The sequence below is a fragment of the Rhipicephalus sanguineus genome, chromosome 9 (assembly GCF_013339695.2).
Source record: "Rhipicephalus sanguineus isolate Rsan-2018 chromosome 9, BIME_Rsan_1.4, whole genome shotgun sequence".
Lineage (NCBI taxonomy): Eukaryota > Metazoa > Arthropoda > Arachnida > Ixodida > Ixodidae > Rhipicephalus > Rhipicephalus sanguineus.
Window position 1 is genome coordinate 151,781,797 of NC_051184.2, and position 21,462 is coordinate 151,803,258.

The 21,462-nt window shown below is 45.4% G+C and overlaps 1 protein-coding gene across 1 annotated transcript in view; it reads left to right on the forward strand.

Annotated features, from left to right (window-relative positions):
- The first annotated feature begins 6,111 nt into the window (after positions 1-6,111).
- LOC119404015 (UV excision repair protein RAD23 homolog A) overlaps positions 6,112-21,462 on the forward strand; it is a 74,584-nt gene continuing 59,233 nt past the window's right edge. The window contains exons 1-2 of the mRNA XM_037670644.2: positions 6,112-6,365; positions 20,577-20,655. Of these exons, the coding sequence (XP_037526572.1) occupies positions 6,300-6,365; positions 20,577-20,655 (145 nt within the window). The 5' untranslated portion in view covers positions 6,112-6,299. The remainder of the gene's footprint in view (positions 6,366-20,576; positions 20,656-21,462) is intronic.

Sequence of the window (21,462 nt, forward strand, 5' to 3'; positions counted from 1 at the left end):
TTTTAATTTTTAAATAATTACAAATAAAACGTATATGAAAAACAAGATAGCAAATAATTACAAATAAAACGTATATGAAAAACAAGATAGCTGCTATGACATCACGATGTGTGTCCCCCCTTGAGATTTTTCTGGATTTACGCCACTGCTCGGCATGTATCTTGGTGGAACATATACACTGAGGTTTTTCTGTGCTGTAACTTTTGTCATTGGCAGCGCTGCCTTGGTGCAGTCAGATGTAATTCATGAGGGTGGGCGGTGCCATTCACCCAGATTTAGTGTGTCATAACCCTAACTGCACTTCAATGTTTCTTAAAGGAACACTAATGTGAGAAATATGTCAAGCTGTGTTACCTTGCTAGTATGATACCAAAAAAAAAAATGAGGGGAGACTTTATAAGCTAGGCGCACCAGTTTCTGCACGGGCTCGCCATGTATTTTGACAGTTTGTTCTGTAGACCAAGCTGTCCGTAAAGATAAGGGAAGGCCGAACAAATAGTCACGAGTTTCTTTTTCTTTTTTTTTCAACCTGTATGGAATTAGCTCTCGATTATATTTTCTAGTAATCAGCCCTTTTTAGAAATGATCGAAAGCAGTTTTGAGAGAAAACTTCATCCATGGTGTTTCTCCCGAGTTTAAATGGTTTGTCAGCTGATGTAATAGCTTTCTTGTATTTACCTGTGCCGCGCATTCAGAAAGAAAAAAAATTTGAAGCCCTCCAAAGAAAACTCATATTTCAGTGTGTGAACTGATGAAAACTAACTTGTACAGCTATTAAAACACGGAGGTGCACTTGGATGCACTTTGGTTGAAGCTGTCAAATTGATGGGGCTTCGAGAATTTCAACTCGTGGAAAGCACATGCCATGTAGGCACCAATATGCTAGTTGTCCTTGCCACTTGACTGTGTGCTTGGGTTTGAGGAAACCCTTGAGAGGACACTTGTTCTAGTGAATTTTAGGGGAGGTCTTTAGAAAGCCGTTCTTGCCCTCCCTCCATCCTGATCTCACTCCTTAACCAGCTTAGGATTAGTGACACCCATCGCAGCAGTCATGTTGAAGCTTACGCATTAGCTGTTATCAAAATGCAGGTTTAAATGAGGAGAATTGATGACAAACACCAACCATGAAAAAGCCGATTCAAAATGACATTAAGACGCAACAATGCTTAGGTACGTTGATTCTGTTACATTATGAACAAGGCTCCCATTTGAAAGCCGATACACTGCCTTACTAAATATTTTGTGGTTGGTATTGGTCATCATCTTTCATCAAAACAAGATAACTGGATTTTTATATGTATGTAGGTGGGTTTCTGCGTAAAAAAGTGTTGCACGATAATGTTGTTTCCATTCCGTATTTTGCCATAGCAACTGCAAGTTGAGCAGCCAAGTAGCTTTTTAAAAGTTGAGTTGTGTAGCCTCGTTTCCAAGAGCCTTATTGGCTTTGTATATTCAGCTGTAATTTTGCATGAAAGTTGCATGCAGCCTTGCTTTGCTTGTTGTAGCATACCTATTTCAGTTGAGAAACCTTTGACGAACACTGCAGCAGCCAGCAGTGTTTTGTGGGTTGTTGTGTCCTTGACCTTCATCCATCAATATGTTTCGTTTTAATGTGTGTGTGTGTTTTAAAAGTCGCTTGATGTTGACTTTGTTTATATCAATATGTGTTCACTATGTCACATCTGCATCCTTTTAGCTTCTTCCATTGTTCTAACATTACGACTTTTGTCATTGTGAAACGTGCATTTGACCTATAAGTGCTAAGGACACCTATTTGAAGGGTTGGTAGCAGCTATGCTTGAAAATTTCTTAGCATCAAGTGCTTGTATCTTGTGAAGTAACTTAATCAAAAGTAGGGTATTACTCGGAGTTGTCATACACAGACAGCAGGTATCTAGCAGGTGACAGTAAGTGCAAAGATCCTTTCTTTATGCTGAAGCAGTGCTGAGTGGGTTATGTGACGTGTATAGAAGCTTCAGTCAAATTCTGGTTGGTTGCATCACCACTTGACCTACCAGGTCAGGAGCATTCCTTGGCACAACATGCTTTGAATAAGGTCAACCTGGTGCCTTTCTATGTTGTTTTTTTCTTTAAGTGTCCATTTACTACTGAATCATTTTGGCACCACCAAACATACTGTGTTATGCTGTCATTGCTGTTCTTTTCCTCGGTGGCCGTGTTCACGGATTGCCCATGAGTACATTTGTTTGTGTAGATGCTACTGCATGCTTCCAATAGACACAGATTTTGTGACAAATAAAGATTTACTTTGAACAGTACTTTAGTTATTGTTATTTAAAAACACCCTACAGGTTTTGTGTAAAGCACATGGGGAAAGGGCCAGCAAAGCGACGCGAGCATTGCTACTGTTTTTAAAGTCGACTGGGTTAAGCGACCGCTTGTAAGCATGCAATGGACAGGTGCACATGTACCACTATACGGCAACTTCTTCCCTGTACTTTCTTTCTTTTAATGTTCTTTCTTTCTCGGTGGGAGGGGAGGGGGGATTGCATTGCCCAGCTTGCAGTAACTGAAGGCAACAGGGCCAGACGGTGAAGACACATTCCTTCGCATTAAAGTAGTACTGACACTATTTTGAAGCACCCCAAAAGGGACATTTTTTCGTTTCCATGATATGCACTATCAACACTCTCCACACAACGGAACCTGACAACACGTATAAAATATTTTACTTTGATATTAAGGTTTTCGTCATTCAGCACCTGCAAGCCAGACCGACCACAATGGACTGTATCACGACGAGTCAACAGAGTTCACTGGTTTCGCGAAGTCTGTCTCCTGTAGCCTAAGTCGCAGAAATCACTGTCGGAGTCGCTGGACGACAATTCAGTCGTCGTTGTTTACGTGAACCACACGCGACTGACAGCAAATGATGCGCTGGTGCTAGTATTTCGCGAGTTGCAGCCTTCCTGTGAGGTCATACTTGTGTTGACACGTCACTGCGAAGCCGCTCCCTCGATACCGAAAGTGTTTTTCTAAGGTAGCGGTATTAAAAGTATATTCAACGCAGTCCTAAGCACTACGATGCTGTTTTAACAGCAAAGCTGTTCTTAGTCGAGGCTTTCATGTCCGGGGTTGTGGTAGCGGTGATCACGTGGCCTTGCAGTGTGGCGAAAGTAAGGCTTGGCAGGAAGGGGTGGGCTGCGTGTGCTGCGAAAGGCAAGGGCTTGCTGAGAGAGGCGAGGGCGGAGGATGTCGAAGGCTTGCTGCCCCAGGTGAAAATGTGTAACTGGGAATCCAACTGATTTCAACTGGTATTAACTGCAGGATCAAATGGTCCCAGTTGGGAATTAACAGGGACCAGTTGGTTCCAGTTGCAACTGGTTCCAGTTACACCTTAAAGGGGCACTGACAAAATTTCAAGCTCGAGATGTGTCCTTTATTCGATTGCTCGGTATGCATACTTATTTTTGACCAAATTTTAATGGCGTCCGTCACCTGGAAGTTATTTTATTTCGAAGGCAAAGGGCTCAAGAGGCTTTCAGCAACCTGCGACATCGACACTACTGTGACGTGTTTGGTGTGGCGCATATCATCCTGAGTGACGATGCGCTAGTAGTGATGACGCCGACGACCCGTGTGTTCTTATCTTGGCGCTGACTGGCACCGACGCGTGGAAACGCTCTGACTCTTCATGCCTGATCTTCGTCGCACCGCTTTGAATGATTTCATGAAATTACAAGACACCATTGAGTGCTCTATATAGCATTTCAAATAGGCTGTTTGAAAGGTAGATATCAGGGGGGGACACTTGCAAGAGGTGCCCCCCCCCCCCCCAGCCTGAATACAAGGGGTGTCAGGACCCCCCTATGATTTACGCCACTAGACAGCGGTTCTAAAATTTCGCGGACCTGATCTATCGCGTGCGGAACACTGAAGTCACTTTCACCACAGTACGCTTGTGTCATGTGAAAAAGTGCACTAACATTTGCATGGGAGACTCGAATTTTGAGCAATCCTTCTGAATGGGCGCGGCCATAAATCACCCGTAAAAGAACGCTAACGCCACCGCGAAAAGAAAACAATATAATAAGAAATGACAGCATGTATAAAATTTTATGGCCTTGGTCCATCGAGTACGCGCAACGCTTAAGCCACTTTCGCCACAGTACACCTGAGTGAAGAAAAAAAGAAAGCGCAATAAGATCGGCGAGAACCTATTATAGTTGTCACTGGACGCAGCACACTTTCTCACTTAAGTACGTACACTTGCACGCGCTGTGTAATTACGAGTACTCGTATGATCGTCAGCGTCTGAAAACTTTACAGAAACAGCTGAAGTAGCCCCTTGCCAAAATCAGTGCACTTTTTTTGCACTACACTAATGCACTGCGGTGAAAGCGACTGAAGTGCGTCCTGACGCGATAGATCAGGGCCAGAATATTTTATGATTCCCTTCTCGCGGTGGCGTTGACGCTGTTCTTCGGGAGATCTGTGGCCGTGTTCGCTCAATCGGGGGGGGGGGGGGGGGGGGATCGCTCAAAATTTGTCTCCCGTGCAGATCTTATTAGTGCACTTTTTTTGCACGACACAAATGTATTGCGGTGAAAGTGACTTAAGCGTTCCGCACGCGATAGATCAGGTCCAGAAATTTTTAGAAACGCTGTCATTTGTTATTATACGCCTTAATTTTTGCTGCTTCAATTCACGACAAGTTTACCTGCTTTGGCATGTCAGACCAGCAAGCATGCCAAAGGTGGGTTTCACCTTCGCAGTTCGAACCTTTCACGCATTAGCGTCTTCCATCTCGCGTACTATGCCCGGAAATGACCTCGGCTAGAAATGCACCGAACCGTTCGTGCTCGTCTGGCTTCTCGGTGATAAACTTCAATAGTCCTTCTATCTTTTCGTCATATTTTGAACGTCTGGGCTTTTTTTTTTTTATTGGTGGTGGTGGGCGCGCACTCGCATCTCCACATGGTTCTCTTGTTGCTGCCTCTCGGGGATCAACGGCCTGACTTGTGGAGACCTCCTTCTCCATGTACATGCCATCCAGAAGCTGCTCCAATGTTTGATTATCACATGGAGTTGTTTCCTGAGGAGGCAGGGGCTCCAAATTCCCACTTGTCCTATAAGGTAAAACGTGGTATGTCTCTCAGCACAATTTTCAAGATGTAACGCTAGGTTTTCAGCTGCGACTCATGTGAACATTTTATTTCACTTAATTCACGCCTGTGCTTAAAGTTAACTTCTCTGCACGCTACGTTTGACGTAAAAATGTCGATTACAAACTTAACGGCCTCCCTTCCATTGTGACCTTCAGGAACATAAGCAGAATAAAATAGAGCCGTTTTGTGGAGTCGTCCAGCACATCATCAGCAGGCGCCTCGCTCTTCATCGCTCGAGTCCGGTCCTTCAAGGACACGCCTGAATGTGTCTCGCAAGTTTTTCCATCTTGCTTTTACTTCCGCAACTGCGCATAAATCACGGAAAATTGTACACCACGCCAGCGCCGAACGACAGCGCAGCACGCCTTCGTTAGGCGTGTACTACATCGCTTGTACTAAAACATCACAACTCACCTGTGGATCCCATCACTGTTGCGACGTGCCGTCAAGCCGTATCAGTGACCGCGCGGGACTTGTAATTTCTATCTCTCAGATCCCATAAGGCTCGTTCACATTCAACAACGTCAATGAGGCGCTCATTGTACGCGTTGCGTTGGCCATGTTGTTGTGGTTGTTCTGAGCGTTCTGAGCGCGTCGAAAAGCGCGCGTCAAAAACTTGAAAACAACCGGCAGTACGTCACCAATGTACATCCTGTTTCGGTGCTTCGCTATTGGCTGCTTGAGCACAGCACTTCCGGGCGACTGTTACCTTTCGCAGCGTTCCCTGGATTTAAAGTGCTTGCAATATGTAATTAATTAATACATATACATTAACTAACTCGTAAAACACTTTTTATTTAGTATTTTGTAGGTTTATTACATTAAATGTAATAGCGCAGGAGCCACTTTCGTGTGGGATCGTCTCGTGCACCGCGCGGCGCACGAGACGATGCCAACGATGCCCTGAAGATTTCCTGTACATTCGCGAAAAAAAAGGTTATTCTCTCTCTCACTTCTGGTTATTTTAACTGCTGATGCGCGCTGGCTAGATCAAGCTATTGCAGTCATGCGAAACTGTCGTTTTCTAGGCTCACGCACCACGCGAGTACGGCACTGCGTCTGGGTCGAGCTGTACTCTCCTGGCGAGAGTCGGTCTCCAAGGGGTCGAGTTTTAAATCGCGTCCAACTAAAGCCTTCACGTCGCCGTGGCTGCCTGAAAGATCGGCGATCATGATCGTCACCCTCAAGACATTACAGCAGCAGACGTTCAAAATTGAAGTGGACCCGTCAGAAACGGTAAGCCCGGTCATTCTGCTCTGTCGGCTCCGCACCAGCGACGGTCCCCCTAGTGTGATATGTTGTGACGCGCTTTTTTTTTCTTTTTTTCCGATGTCTTGACAGAGACGGCGACCTAGGCCTAAACGGCTTGCAGTGGATGTTTCTGTTGGTTTCGTAGGAAACGCTCGCGAAATGTACTGCGTTGCGATCGTGTCGAATGTATCCAGCGGTGATCGCTGAGCGGCACTGTGACGCGTTTCGCGGCCAACTGTCAGCCGCGGATGCCCTAACGCCGCGTCGCCACCCCTCACGAGGCTGTTGCAGCTACTGCTGCATCACTAAATAATCGTGCCCCTAAATGTAGTCTAATTCTTGTGCACCAGTGCTGCTATTCGCGTCTGTCGCAGCCACGCCATCAGTAGTCCCGTTAAATCGCTGATTCATGCACGCCGCGTATCGGGTTAACAAAAACGTCGCATTGAGCAAGCGGATCGTGACTGGCGTCTTCACCGGCCGTTTTCCAGCCGCATAGCTCGACAACCGGTGTGCCCGTTCTACTCGTCGAAATGTGTACTTTTTGCGAGCGTGGCCTGGCAGAAGTGTTCCGAGGGGAAAAAACACTTCCGAAATATCTTCAGCGTGTCCGAAAATAGCGCGGCCGTTCGAAGTCTCAATCGGGGAAAAGACGCGCATCTACTAGTCGGGAGAGTGGCCTCCTCTGAAAACCGTGGCTGCTTGCGCGAAGCCGCTGAGGAGAATCGCGGAACGTGCTTGATAGTGACGGTGTATTTCACACTGGCGCGTTCTTTTTTTTTTTCTTTCTGAAGCAGTTATTACACGGGCACCGAAGCCAACGTGAACCCTGATGCCCGCGTAGCGTAGCGCGTATTGGCGCCGCATAGTCGCCTAAATCACAGACGTCGTGTAAACAATTTGGCATGCATATTATTTAAGGCAGCGCAAATGACAGGACAAGAAGTTGACACAACGAACGCTTGAACATGCGTTCGTTGTGTCAACTTCTTGTCCTGTGATTTGCGCTGCTTTAAATAATATGAAACCTTACCAAGCTGTCGACTTTGCTACAATAAATTTGACATCGACACACCGCTTGTCGGAAGTCGCCAGTCACGATGTTTTCAGATGCCACCCCGCGATGCGCAGTCAAGTGCCCCCACTGCCATGTGCTAGCCGTGCATGACACACTCCGCCTTGTGGCCGTCTTCTGTTCGAGGACTGCATGTAACCCATTGTGGCCTGTCTGCCAGCATTTTGCTTAGAAGCGTGCGCAGTTCAAGTGAACTTTGTAATGTTTTTGACATCAAAGCTGTATGTGCTAGGCCATGTCTGTGTGTATGCAAAATCCCCGAGTGTGCGACAGAAATTGGGCGCTCGCCACTGGTTCACTAAAAGGGAAGACAACATACGAGCAGCAAACACCGATCTTATAAGGTTTGTGCACATAAAGCCAAGCACATACAGCAAGCCATGCAAGACGACTTATGTCGTGGCAAAAAGATGTCCGCTGCTCAAATGAAAGACACAGTGCTCCTTCCTCTGTTTGTTCCATTACCTATTGTATACACTGTTAACACCTTTTCGTCAGCCATAAGTTTGCATGTACACAGACTTCCAACGAGCTGCAGTTTTCCTTTATTTGCACATGTTTTTGTGGTGTTTGCAAATAAATGGACAGATAGGCGTAGCGAGCAATATTTTTGGGGGTGTGTGCGTTCAGCCATACTTTTTGTGTGTTTGGATATGCGTTTGTGTGGGTGCATGTATATATACACATGCAAAACTGAAAAATTATGGGGTGCTTTAAACACCCCCCCCCCTCCCAGCTACTGCAGCGCAGGTCTGTGTAACAGCAGTTTTTTTTCCCGAATCACTGCTTGACGACATTTATCATACTTCAAAGCATAGAGTTTCCTACAATACTTACTAGAGGGAACTCTGGCGCTAGTGTCTATGGGAGCTGCAATGCATCGCGCTTCAGCCAGCATGGGAATCATGGGTAGTACACGGATTTGTCTAAACTTTGTTCTTTCGGCTTCGTTTGGCTCCGCGTCGCCTGCATCCGCTTTGTCGCAAAACGAAGTTCAGCAAAAATCAGCAGTTTCGCTTCACCACTTTAACTTCTTTAGGCTCACCAATTAAAATCTGGTCACGAAGTTCACAACGATCCATTCTTTTATCCGAAATAAAACCAAAACATAGCAATAAACAAAGCCACAAGTGCGTTCGAAGCCCACAAGCACGAAGACTAGGCAAATCCGTGTACTACCCATCATTCCCATGGTGGCTGAACGATCGCAGCGCCAGAGTTCCCTCTAGGTCATTTTAGGAAACTCTATGCTTCAAAGGGTACCAAGCTAGTCTACAGTCTTGGCGGGTAGGCATTGCCGCACAGGCAGCTTGAACAGTCTCCAGTTGAGTTTGGGGAATAGCTTGCATTGCGTAGAATACAATAAAAGAAATATTTACAGCTTTTGTGTAGCTGGCACACACACCTGCACATCATTGAAGGTGTATGCAAAGACAGGACCTTTGATACTAAATTGCAATATACCTTATGCAAAATCTGCTGCCATCTACTGGCCGCCGTGTGCATTTCTGCCATATTGAAGGCTAAGCGCGCTCCGTATGTGCACATATGGAGCGTACGCATCGATGTGTGGCGGCTGAGGAACAGCAGTGCCGACATATTTTCGTGTGCCGTGTTGCTCAGATTAAGGAAATTGGGATCCTGAAAAAAAGGTTTACAGGAAGCCAACCTCTTTGTTATTAGATTTCCTCGCGGCCAGTGCTGGGCAGTATCGAAGATACATGTATCTTAGATACTATCTTAGATACTCTTTGAGTATCTGTATCTGTATTTCCCGATACATTCAATAACGTATCGAGTATCTTAAGATACAAGATAGTCCTATAGAAACACCACCGTACGAAACAATAATCGCTGGCTCAGCTCCGCTTCTCAAGCTGGTACTGGTGCCTATAAACCGCCTCAATAAAACTAAGCGCAGTGACATAATTTTATTTTTCCGCCAGAGTCCACTAGTGAGGGCAGGCGATGACGTCTGCGCGTCCCTTCTGGTGTAGCAGAGCAACATGGCAGCGCTCGCTTAGTCTCAACAGAACAAGCGCGCGAATGTGTATGCTTAGCTCACGTGCCTTTCTTTTCTCGATTTTTTTCTTTTTTCGTGTGCCAGTGCCATGATACTTACCCTTACCCCCTGTCTAGCGTCGCGTACCACAATTCTTGAAGTGATTATCGCGCATATTTTGATGCCGCTGTCCTGCGTGGTGCTCCGTTACAAAATCTGAAGCATAGGGTTGCTTTGCGTCTCGTGGAGTTTACACATCAGCGATTTGAAGGATTTTGTGTATGTAAGTTAGACTTACATGCGATTGACTTATGTGCAAATAGGATCCTAACTATATAGCACCACTTGTGCCGATGCTAGATCTAATAGATGAAGCGTTTACCTAGCAGAAGATATGTTCGTGTACCCTATATTTTTTTTCCTGCTGTCGATCGAATCCTGGCCACGGCGGTCGAATTTTCGATGGAGTCGAAAATACTTGAGGCTCGTGTACTTCGATTTAGGTGCACGTTAAAGAACTCCAGGTAGTCGAAATTTCCGAAGCCCTCCACTGTGGCGTCCCTCATAATCGTACCGTGGCTTCGGGACATTAAACCCTAACGATTATTAATATTATGTTCCTGCTATCTTTATTCAAAGAGTTTTTGAAATCGTAATTTGATTGTTAGCACAATTGCTTTCTTAGTTGTCCTTCTTTTGCGTCCCGTACATTACCTAGGGCTCTGAACTGTTTTTTTGCGGTCTGGTCACAGCAATATGCCTCTTGTAACGTGCTGCCAAAATAATCTCTCTGCTTTATTCTTACTTTGAACAGTCTGCTTTATTTCTGGTACCGTTTACGCATTTATATTTCACTTGAGTTTACTGTTCTGCCAAGGCGATTTTGAAAGCAAATATGTAATTATGTGGGCGCGCACTGAGTATACAGTACCAAACATCCTGCTGATTGCTTAGCAAAACAGCGAAATTGACCTTGCATTATAATTATGGAAATAACTAGATGCCAATTTAAAGTTGTTAGGAAAGGGGTTCGAGAAACATTTCAATACCAAATGACCTGTTTTTCTCATGAGCATCCCAACAAGCCTTTTCAGTCAATTTTTCATAGGCACTAAATATTTTTATTGTCTTACATTAAGAAGTAAGTTGGCGATACTTCATGCTTACTTGACATAACTATTAGGGGTGCCGCCTATATTGTGTTGCAATACTTCTTCACGATGAACGTTTGATACAGAACGGTTTTTCAATTTTATTTACATACATTTGTTTTCCTTTTTTTAGGCCTCCCTAATCTTTTTTTACTATTACTAATCGCCTAGTAATCGCAGCTACAGGTGGCAATAGCATGAATAACAGCGGTGTGCTGCGACGATTTGTGCAACTATCTGCCACGCGCTCTCATTTCTTTATTTTGGTGTGATCGGGTTTAAAGGGACACTAAAGAGCAAAGCGATTTTTCTCATATTAGTGAAGCACTCTTTCACGATACCAAAAGCACCACGCTTGCTGCGAGAAGACAATTAGTAAGCGAGAAAGCGCACAAAAACAAGATGTGGGTGGCGACGCATGGAGGAAGGAAAACTCAGGAGAGGCCCTATCGTATCCCAATGCATTGCGAAAAGTGTGGCGGAAGTGACGTCAGATTTATGGGGCAAACAAACCGGTATGGGGCAAACAAAACAGCAGACGCCCCGCGGCGTGCTCTCCGCGGTGGTTCGCTTCTGCTCAGATTTGTAGTCCCGGCGTAAACTTAGCGCGTATTGCGCGGTTCGCACGTAGTAAAACATTGCAAACAGACGTTTATCAGGCTGTTCGTGCGTGGCAGGCGCGAGCACTGCGTGCTGAAATTCTTCGTGGAGCGTTTTTGTGCAACAGTACAGAAAGTACCGGTACGTGCCGTAATCAAAAATATTCAGCCCCTCCATCACCGTATGCGAACTCACCTAGCAGTGACTTACGCGTTCTGCTGGGCGTTAGATCTTTCTTTTCCGTTCTCGTAGCCCAATTTCCTGATCTATTGCCCAATTAGCGGTTCTTTGCTCGTGTATATGGAATGAGCGCAGTAGCCATTCGGCGCAACGCCAACCTATATTTGACGTAACTTCACGTCCAAAAGAAGACACCGCTGTATTGTATACGCGATCGTGCACGTAAAGTTTGTAATTCCAGTGCGCACACAACACAAGCACGCAGCGAGCGCACACCGAACAATACATACATCACGTAATCCGATAATAAGAACAAAAGTTTATTGCCCTTTCGTTGAACGACACAGCCTCTAAAATGTACGATGCCTTCAGCGCATGTTATGTACGGCGCGTCAGACGCCAAAAACAAAAGTTCACATGTGTTCTGAGTTGACAGAATGAGTAACAAGCAACAGAGCACACATCTGAAAGCTTCCCACGCGAATACCATGCCTTAGTGATCAGCAATGAAGCGAACGTATACGTACACATGAAAAGTGACACTCGGTACTGTCCGCAGTGCATGCGATTTAAAGAACACACAGAAAGAGCAGCATGCGTGAATCGACTACACCGCTTGCACGGCGAAAAACAAACAAAAAAAAAAGCTGCAAAGTTACGCGATGCGCTTGTAAATGTCACGACGGAAATCGCGAAATGCTTCGCTGCTGCTTCGCTAGGAGGCGATGCGGGTGTTTGCGATGTGGAGGCTTCACGAATGTGACGTCAGGGCCTCTCCTTAGTATTCCTTCCTCCATGTGACGACGCCACCTTGAAGTTTCTGCACCATTTGCCGTGACGTCACATGTTTTGACGGCGCCTGCTACGTAGCTCCTAATCGGTAAAAGTGAAGTAAATTGTCCTCTGAGGCGGCCATAGACTTAACATACCAAGTTTGGGGTAATTTTGTTGAGCCAATGGCGCCAAAATACGATAAATACACTTTGAAATCCCTGACGTCACGCGGGGAGATTTCGGCGCGAAATTTAAAAATGAAACTTTGAGCTTGATTTTCTCCTTTAATAATAAACATATGATGGCGAAATTAACGACGTTGGAGTTCTCAGAGCACAATTTATCGATCTAAGCCGATTCATTGTTTCTCTTTAGTGTCCCTTTAAAACACAAAAAAGTTATTAGGATGCTCGGCTCAAGCCGCACGGTTGTTTCATCTTAAATCTTCGCGGTTGTTTCAGACGCCCTGTTAAGATTACACGCGAATCGCAGCCGCGGCGGCCACATTTCGATGGAGGCGAAATGCTCGAGGCCCGTGTACTTAGATTTAGGTGCACATTAAAGAACTCCAAGTGGTCGAAAACCGCAGGTGGTCGTTAACAACCCCAGGTGACCCTCCACTACGGCGTCCATCATAACCATATCGTGGTTTTGTGACGCAAAACCACAACAATTATTATTAAAATTATGCACAGGACGCGAGCACTGTATTTCATTCGGGAGTTTACGCGAGCATGAGCGGTAATGCTGGAAGGTTCGATCGCTGATGTGACCACGCGTTCTGCCGATTATCAGAATACCGAATGCCAACGGCATTTATTGCCGCCATCAGTGTACAGCGTTCTTTTGCTTGTACATTGAGTTTACTTAGTTTTCTGGGCACAAGTTTGCCCAATGAGCAGTTTCGTTTATACCGGAGTGACTGCCGCCTTCTTCATCGTCACTACTACGTGATAATACAATAGGCATTACGTTTCTGGGGTGCACATGTTCTCTCGTTGAAGAAAAATTGTTAAAAGATTGCACGTGAGTGAGTATATGATAACCAACGTTTTACTCCAGCATATAAGTAGAACATGAAAAGTCATTGCAGTTTTATGAGCTCTATACGTATACACAATGCGTCACGAAAAATGTCGCTAGCAGTGTTGTTGCTGCTGTACACCGGTGATTCGGTATTGCGTAAACAGGCTTTTAGAGACAAGGTAAAGCTCCACACAGGTATTTGCGCCATCGAGCGAAGGCTTCTTGTTGAAGTTCTTGTGATCAGATGGCGACCGGCTAGCTGGTCGGCAGGCTGAGCAGCGACTCTCATCACTTACAAAAATGTTAAACAAGAGCCGCTGTCAGTGAACAGCTGTCCTGTTAAGCAGCCGAAACAAACCCCAATAAATTCTGTCGGAAGTAAATTAATGCACTTTGAACAAGAAGGACAAAACTTTTGAGATACTAACAGATATTTAATTAAAGTGAAACAAAATTGGTCACATTAAAGAAATTTTCAAGCAAACCTTTTTGTGTATACGCGTTCGCTACTACGCTATGGGGGTCTATAATAACAAATTTGCGAATGTATCGAAGTATCTTAAGATACAATTGGCAAGTATCGTATCGAATACAATTATTGCGGTAGTATCTTGTATCTGTATCTCCAATACTTCTTGCCGGAGTATCTTGTATCGTATCGCGATACAATTTCAAAGTATCTTTGCCCAGCCCTGCTCGCGGCCCACGACAAGCGGCAGATCGTTCTGTTGCTCCGGCTACTGCTTATGACTAACGCCATGATTACGTTCGCAGTTCTTAATAGATGCGGTATGTGACAGCATCGGCACTCATCAGAGAATGCTCTTTCGTGTCATGCCGGAACCACAGTTTTTGCGCCGTGTGCTTGCAGGCACAGGCAGACTGGCTTCGTGTACGAGCTTCAAAGCTGCATGCCTGCGCTGCTGTTGATACCATTACTTTGTTTATTACATTACAATAAGAATTAAATGTTTAACAGGTAGCTAGAGCGCATCATCGATTCTTAGTGAATGGACCGATTGTGCTGGAACGTGTTGAAAGTTTGTTTTCGAGTGTGGATTTTAACAAGGTAGATTTTGGTGGGATGCTTTGCATGCGTATTGCTTCACTGTGGCTATTTGGCTATTTTTCAAGCATTTCATGTGCTATCACTGCGAAATTCGGAGGGGCGGCTCAGGTCGCCTGACCCCCCCCCCCCCGCCCCTTTATTTTTAAATTTATACCCTAAGAGCACATATCAGGCTCTCCCAGAAGCTGACCCCCCTTTAAGAAAAAACCTGTATCCACCCCTGTGTGCTACAAAATGTTAACAGATGCTTGTGTGGCGCTTTTTGATGAAACTAAAAAAAAAAATTGAAAATGCTGTTCCGGCAAATGTGTTGCACTCGACCGTGGGTGTGCTACCATTGGTTGCGCAAGCGTTCAGTTGGCGACGCAAAAGTGCCTTCGGAAATGGGTTGAAATTGTAAGGTGCTAGTAGGCCCCGAAAGGGATGATGTGAACGCAAACATTCTTAGCGTATCATGTTATTTACGAGCACACGTCGAAAGGATATTCAGTAAAATACCAGCTAACCGCACCTACTTCTTGGAGCAACTAACACGTTTGATGTTCACTTTTCACGTGCGTAAGAAGCGGAATTTTTTTACATTTTAACCGTGCGGTAATTCTATACATAACATCCGTCGGCCACAACAACAGCGAATGACTTTTAGCTTCAAAAATAAAAAAGAGGACAACGTTTTATTTAAGTATAAATGCACAATACATCTGGTCAACGTAGGCTGTCCCTTATGAAATACACTTTGAAATGGGTCAACAGCACTTTCTTACCGTCATTGCTGTACCTAGCCGTGTCGCGCGCTAAAGCCTCCTCCCAACCATCCTACACTACAAACATGACATTTAGACGTAGCGCTAAGCTTCGTTCACAACGACGACAGGCTTACATGTGACTCGGTGACAAACTTGCACCTTCTTCTCATTGTGAGGCAGTTCTTTACACGTAATAATTGTCAACGTAATGACTAGGAAATGCCGGTAACGTGTACAGGCCCTACACACTCGTCTGACATTTTTATGCTCCGATCGCTTACTATCAAAGCAGATACAAGCAAGAAGTTATAGCAGTGACAGCAATAAGATTCGTACACAAGCCTTCAACATGGTGCCGAAGCGGTAGCTTCGTCAAACCTCCGGCAGATGGCAGCAATTTTGCATGAGGTCTATTAAGACATCCAGGAGGAAGGAGTGTGCACAGGGTCATGCAGCAAGAAGGCAAGGTCATTAAGTGTAACAGAGTGAATTTCAACAAAAGGCAAGCACATGAGAGAGCGGCGAGATGAAGGAGGTTGTGGATATAACGTGGCCGCAACAATCACAGGACTGGATTAATTGGAGAAACATGGGTGTGGCCTGTGGGCCTAGTTTGGCTGATGATGAGACAGTCCTCATACAGCAAGTATTCTGCTGTGAATAAGCTTGGTTGTCAGTCACAACGACTGGGATCCCAGTTTGTCGTAGTGCTTGTTTGAGAATCGTACCACAGTGGCTCTAGTTCAGTGGAAATGATTGATGGACACTCAAGCAGGGGTCACGGATCAAAATTCAAGATGGCGGCGGAAGAGTTGCGCGTGCCTCCAATGAAATGCGTTACTGAATAGGCATGCGTTCACTGTTGTTACTAGCGCTCGTCAAGCGAATAAAAGCAATGAATGAAGCAGGGAAAATGGCAGGAAAGCAGGGGGTGCTTGTCCGGTCCTTGGCGGATATTTCAAATCTCCAGAAAAATGGAGGGGGGGCGCTTGCTCGGGATTTTACGGTATGTACAGACAGGTCCACTGTTAAAGGGAACACTTGCGTGCAGGGCATGTTTGGATCTCGCTCTCTTGCAAAAACATAGTGGCTTAGATTTGCATAAAACTACTGGTGGTTGGCAGTTCAGGCTCTTTTTGACAGACTCGTGCAGTGTATGAACAATGTTTCCTTGTCCGCTTCCTGTTAGAGGGCCAGCAAAATGAAAGGTGTTCTTTGGAGTGTTCCCTGTAACAGTGGACTGTACTGTACATACAACTGCTCATGCGCAAGGACTCCGTCCAACAGCAAAAACTAATCTACAATTCACTTTCACCGCTTACAACCCTGAAACCAGCAAAGCTAGTTCCTTATCCGACAGGGATAAAGATGGGTGGCTTATGCACTTATCTCCCAATCTTGCAATGAAAAAAGCTTCGGCTGCCTCTTAGCTGTTCGATCACCATGTTGAAATAATATGGTTGTGTCATCAAAACAAGAGGTACATTTGCATTCTGCGCAGTGAAGGGACAGGTGGCTACTTGGTCTGCATTTTAAAGAAGAATGATGTTCACGGAGTTGAACATTTACGCAATGTCCTAATTGTCCGACATGTGTTGTTACTTCCTTGCTATATATACGCCCAACCGCAGGGCACACACGGCTAAGTTTTCTTTTGGTGGAACATATTACATTCACGTTGTATTTTCTGCCAATCTTTTTTTAGGCGATGTAAGAGGCAACGTCCCAACAGCCATTGCCGTCTTCTCCGATTCACAAGCTTTTTTTGATTCTTAGTGCTTGGTGCTCCGGCATCACTGGGTGCACCCGCCATTTTCTGTTGGGCACCGTCGCGGAATCGTCTGCTATCGTCTCCATAAGGAGAGGCCACGGAGAGGCTGAGCTGATGTCGTTGGCGATACTTTCGGACCAAGAAAATGTGGCTGTTTCTTTTGTCATCCATTGCCGAACGGTCAGCAAACCTCACTGTGCTGCCACAAATTAACGAGAACTCAATATCGGAGCTCTGCGCTGTTGCAGGAGCACTGACACCGAAATTTTGCGTCTTGTTTTTTCTGTTGCAATAAGTAGTTAATGACCCACTTATCAAGGCTGGAAAGCTTGTTTGCTCTATCGCGTGACTGTTAATTATTTGGAGACTATTTTATAGCTCCCAGTCGCAGTTTTGGTTTCGCAGTGAGCCCTAAGGGCAAGATATGTTTCGTGAGTGAGTCTGAGTGAGCTCCACATTTTAGGGGCGAAGCTCCTTATAGCGGCACCCGTTCGTCCCTCGTAGCGTAGTATGTAACCAGTCTTACGCTTTGACCTGCAAGGTGGTGCCGGTGGGAGATTTTTCCTGTGCGTTGTTGAGCAATAAAAAATTCGCAGCGTTAGCTAAAAGCCGACTTCTTCTGTCTCTCATTCCCATTAGCAGCCATTCTTTACCTCCAAGGTAGTGCCTGGTGAGATTTCTCCTGTGCGTGATTAAACAATAAAAATTTTGTTCAAAACGCCGTTGATTGATGAAATAAACCAACGAAAGACGCCAGATGTTTTGTAAAAGCAAAACGAAAGAATGCCAGATGTTTCTAAAGCAAAACGAAAAGACGCCAGCTGCTTAACGAAAGACGCCAGATGTTTTCTAAGCAGTGGTTTTCTAAACAATGAAAATTCACAGCGTACATGTAAAATTAAAGTGAGCTGCAAGTCGTCATAACTCATCGAACCTTTAGTATAAACGCGCCCGATCTCACGTCGGTGATGATGTACTGGGCAGAATTCACGGAAGATTCACGGTTTACCGATGAACCTCCGCAGCTTCGCCCACTCATCATCATTCACTCCGTGGATATGCTGTGATTTTTTTGCCGACTTATGCCAGGCACACTAGCAGAGCATAGCCTAGCCTTGTGTAGTATAGTGTAGCAAGGGATGGGAAAGGGAAGTGCGCGTGGGGAGGATAGATGTGAGGATGAGGGAAAGGAGGAGGGGAGTGAGTAAAGCATAGCCAGACAGAATGAGAAAGAGAGAAAGGAAGAGAGATAAAGAAATAGAGCGAGAGATAGAGAAAAGGATAGAAAGGATGAAGAAATAGAGAGAAAGGGATGAAATAGAAAACTAGAGAGAAAGAGAGAAATAAACAAATGAATATTTTATAAATAAACGGAGAAAAGAAGACAAAAACAGAGAGAAGAAGAAATAGAGGAAAAACGACGGGGAAAATTTGCAAAACTTCGCAAAACAGCAAAAGCCAGGACTACATAGTGCCCGTCAGCTCCGATGTCTCTTTAGCATTGCGACTCCAGTGCAAGCTGCGCTAATTTTTTTTAAGGCTTTTGAGGCATTTTAGCAATATCTCTAATAAATATATTTTTCCAAAGCTTATACAAATCCTGTACCACCCCAGCAGCACAGGTGAGATATGGCTTGACATGCCATATCTCACAACAACCTCACCTTACTCCACGCTAAGAAGGTGGTTTTTTCCATGACTGAGGTTTTTTTGCCGTGCCACACATAATTTTCTCTGCCTTCTGCCTCTCAGTTTTTTTCCTATCTCCACGTTTCAGTGGCTTTCTTTGTGGGTAACTGTGTACCAACTTGCCCAACAATCAACTCTCTTAAAACAGCAAATTGCCCCCCCCCCCCTCTATTAGTTTCTTGTCAACGCTGTGTCGTTAAAATGTGTTTTACAGCAAAAGCTGTTATGAGATCACAACAAAGGCCGTTTTTGGCACCGTAGTTGTCTGCCACCGCCGGTGTCCGTAACTGCTATCGCGCGAAATTTAAACAAAAAATATCCAGGATGGAACGGGGTTCGAACGTGGGCCCTCTGTGTGGAAGCCCAGTATTCTACCTCAGCCATGCCAGTGCTTGAAACTGATTTGCGAGAAGACCCTATAGAGGCTTCATGTTGGGGACGAATCACATTAACATATGTAATATAGTGTGGTAGAAGAGTAAAAGAACAGCCAGGCGTCACACAACGTGAATTCTGTAACCAGGCGTCACACAATATGAATTCCACGAGTAGGTTGGTGAATGCTTCCAAGCCATTACAAAGGGCTCTGCCATAATTCTTCATCGCCATTAGGCACAGTGTCAACAAAGTGCACATAATGCTTTATAGGCGTTTAGCGGGTACCACAGTTCTCTGCAGAATGATGAAAAATGGCGTAGTGGCTGCTTCCCTACTTCTTGTGGGGTCTGATGCGATATAACCGTTGCCGCCCTCGGAACACACGGAGACAGTTCACGCGGTCGGGCAACAAAACACTGAAGTTTATTAACACACTTCTTTACGTAAGGCGAGCTCGCCGGCCGAATTAGTAAACAAGTAACACGCTAACAATGAATACTGGGAAACATATAACGCACACTCAAGATGGTATAAGACATACAGTACAATATAACATAGGACATAGATAAAACATAAAATAAGACAACATAATACAATACAAATGCGGCGCCGCAGATGCACGACTCACCACGAGGGTCCGAGGGCACCGAGCCGCGGTACCGTCCCCGGACCCACCGCGAGGAGACGTCCACCCGCGCGCGCTGTCACACCCCAAAAAGAGAGATTCACTTTTGTTTCTATGCGCCGGCCTAAATTCGCGGCGGCGATGCCGGCGCCACCGCGCTAAACTCTGGTTACAGCAAAGCGCATCACTGACCTTGGACGAACGCCTCGGCTTACACCAAGCACGTGCGTTCCAAACACAGCGGCCGCGCCCAAGCTACGGCAGTCGCCTTTACAGGGTGATATAGCACCCCCACATCCTCCCAACCTTAAATCAAACACATATCCCGGAAAAAAGACTTAAAACAACCAGCTACACAAGCTCTACAAAAGAACATGTGGCAAGAATGTCCGTGCACCGCGACACAACACGTGTGTTCCAAACACAGTGGCCGCGCCCAAGCTACAGCAGTCGCCTTTACAGAGTGATATAGCACCCCCACATTCTTAAAAAGTTATGATTTATAGCGTAGTGGGTTCCTCCCAAGTGCACTTCTATTGGTTGCCAAGGAAGCCCAAAAGGCCCCCATGATCCATTTCCTCGGGGTCTTAATAAAGTTCTTTCCCTCTCTCTCTCTCTTTTTCTCACGTTAACATATGTGTTATATAACGTGGTGGGAGAGTGAAATAACGACTGGCCATCACACAATACGAATTACATAACTAGTGGGTCGTTTAGAGCTTCCAGCCCATTACAAAAGGCTCAGTCATAATTCTTTGTCATCAGCCATCGCATCAACAAAGTGCACATAATGCCTTACAGATGTGTGGCCGGTGCCTCGCTTCTCCGCAGAATGATGAATAATGGCGTAGTGGGTGCTTCCCAACTTCACAAAAATTATGATTTATGGCGTAGTGGGTACCTTGCTAGTGTACTTGTATTGTAGCCCCAAGAGAGTTTATAACGAGCTCTAGAAATACCACTCTTCCAGCTTTCGCTGTGACTGTGCTGCGCTTTTTGCGCTGGCCTGTTTTTTTTTTTGTTCTTTTTTTTTCATATTGAGACTTGTCCTGCCAACCATTGCCTAGAAAAGGAACTTTGCACTTACATTGGGCTCCTCCTCTCGTCCAGGTGAAAGTATTCAAAGAAAGGATAGAAGAGAAGAAAGGCAAGGACTACCCCGCACACTGCCAAAAACTTATATATGCAGGTAAGTCGTAGTTTCCTGTTATCTTCACTCTCAGGCTGTTGTGCAGGAGAGCACATGCAGTTCTGCATGTGGTACCAACTGGCCCTTCTTGAACGCGAAAACTTTTATGGTTACTTTCTTGCATCAAATGAAAGGCCAAGCCCTCAAGTACTGGTAAGTGTGAGTGCACGCTAAAAAATTATTTACAGCATGCTTTCAAGGGACAGTTTCATTTTCTACTGTACCCCGATGTCACGACACGATGTGAGCTTCTCTTCACGTGCTCGTGCAAGCTATCATGACGTTTCCATGGCCGCTGTGCTCTGTGGCTCCTTTGGTGACGCACAAGCGGACGTTTGGCATGCTCTGGTATCTGATGTCATAGCCATATTGGTGCGCCAAGTCAGCAGAATTGGTACTGTAGAGTCGACATTGCACCCTCTGCTTGTTTTTGACAACCATTGAATACCTCGAGATGCCAAATTTTTAGACAATGTTCCTTTCTCCGCTTCTTTAATTGGGACTTTCTTTCTAGCGTCGCATTGCTTGGGCAGCAACATGCTCACTGCACTCACGCTTGGGTTCCACTCAGCCAACAAAGAAATCCGTGCGTAGAGTAGAAGAAACGGAAATCGCATGCAACACAACAAAATGTGATACCTGCCTCAGTATACATCGCTCCCGTCATATGACGTGCCACGGGGTTTCTTTAAGAAGTTGTTGCAGGTTCTTACTTTGGGAAAAGGGCCTATGTGGCAGCATGGCAGCCTCGTGCAAAGCTTGTGAAATGGTCTCGCAGTGAACTTTTCATTCCACTTTTGGTCAAGG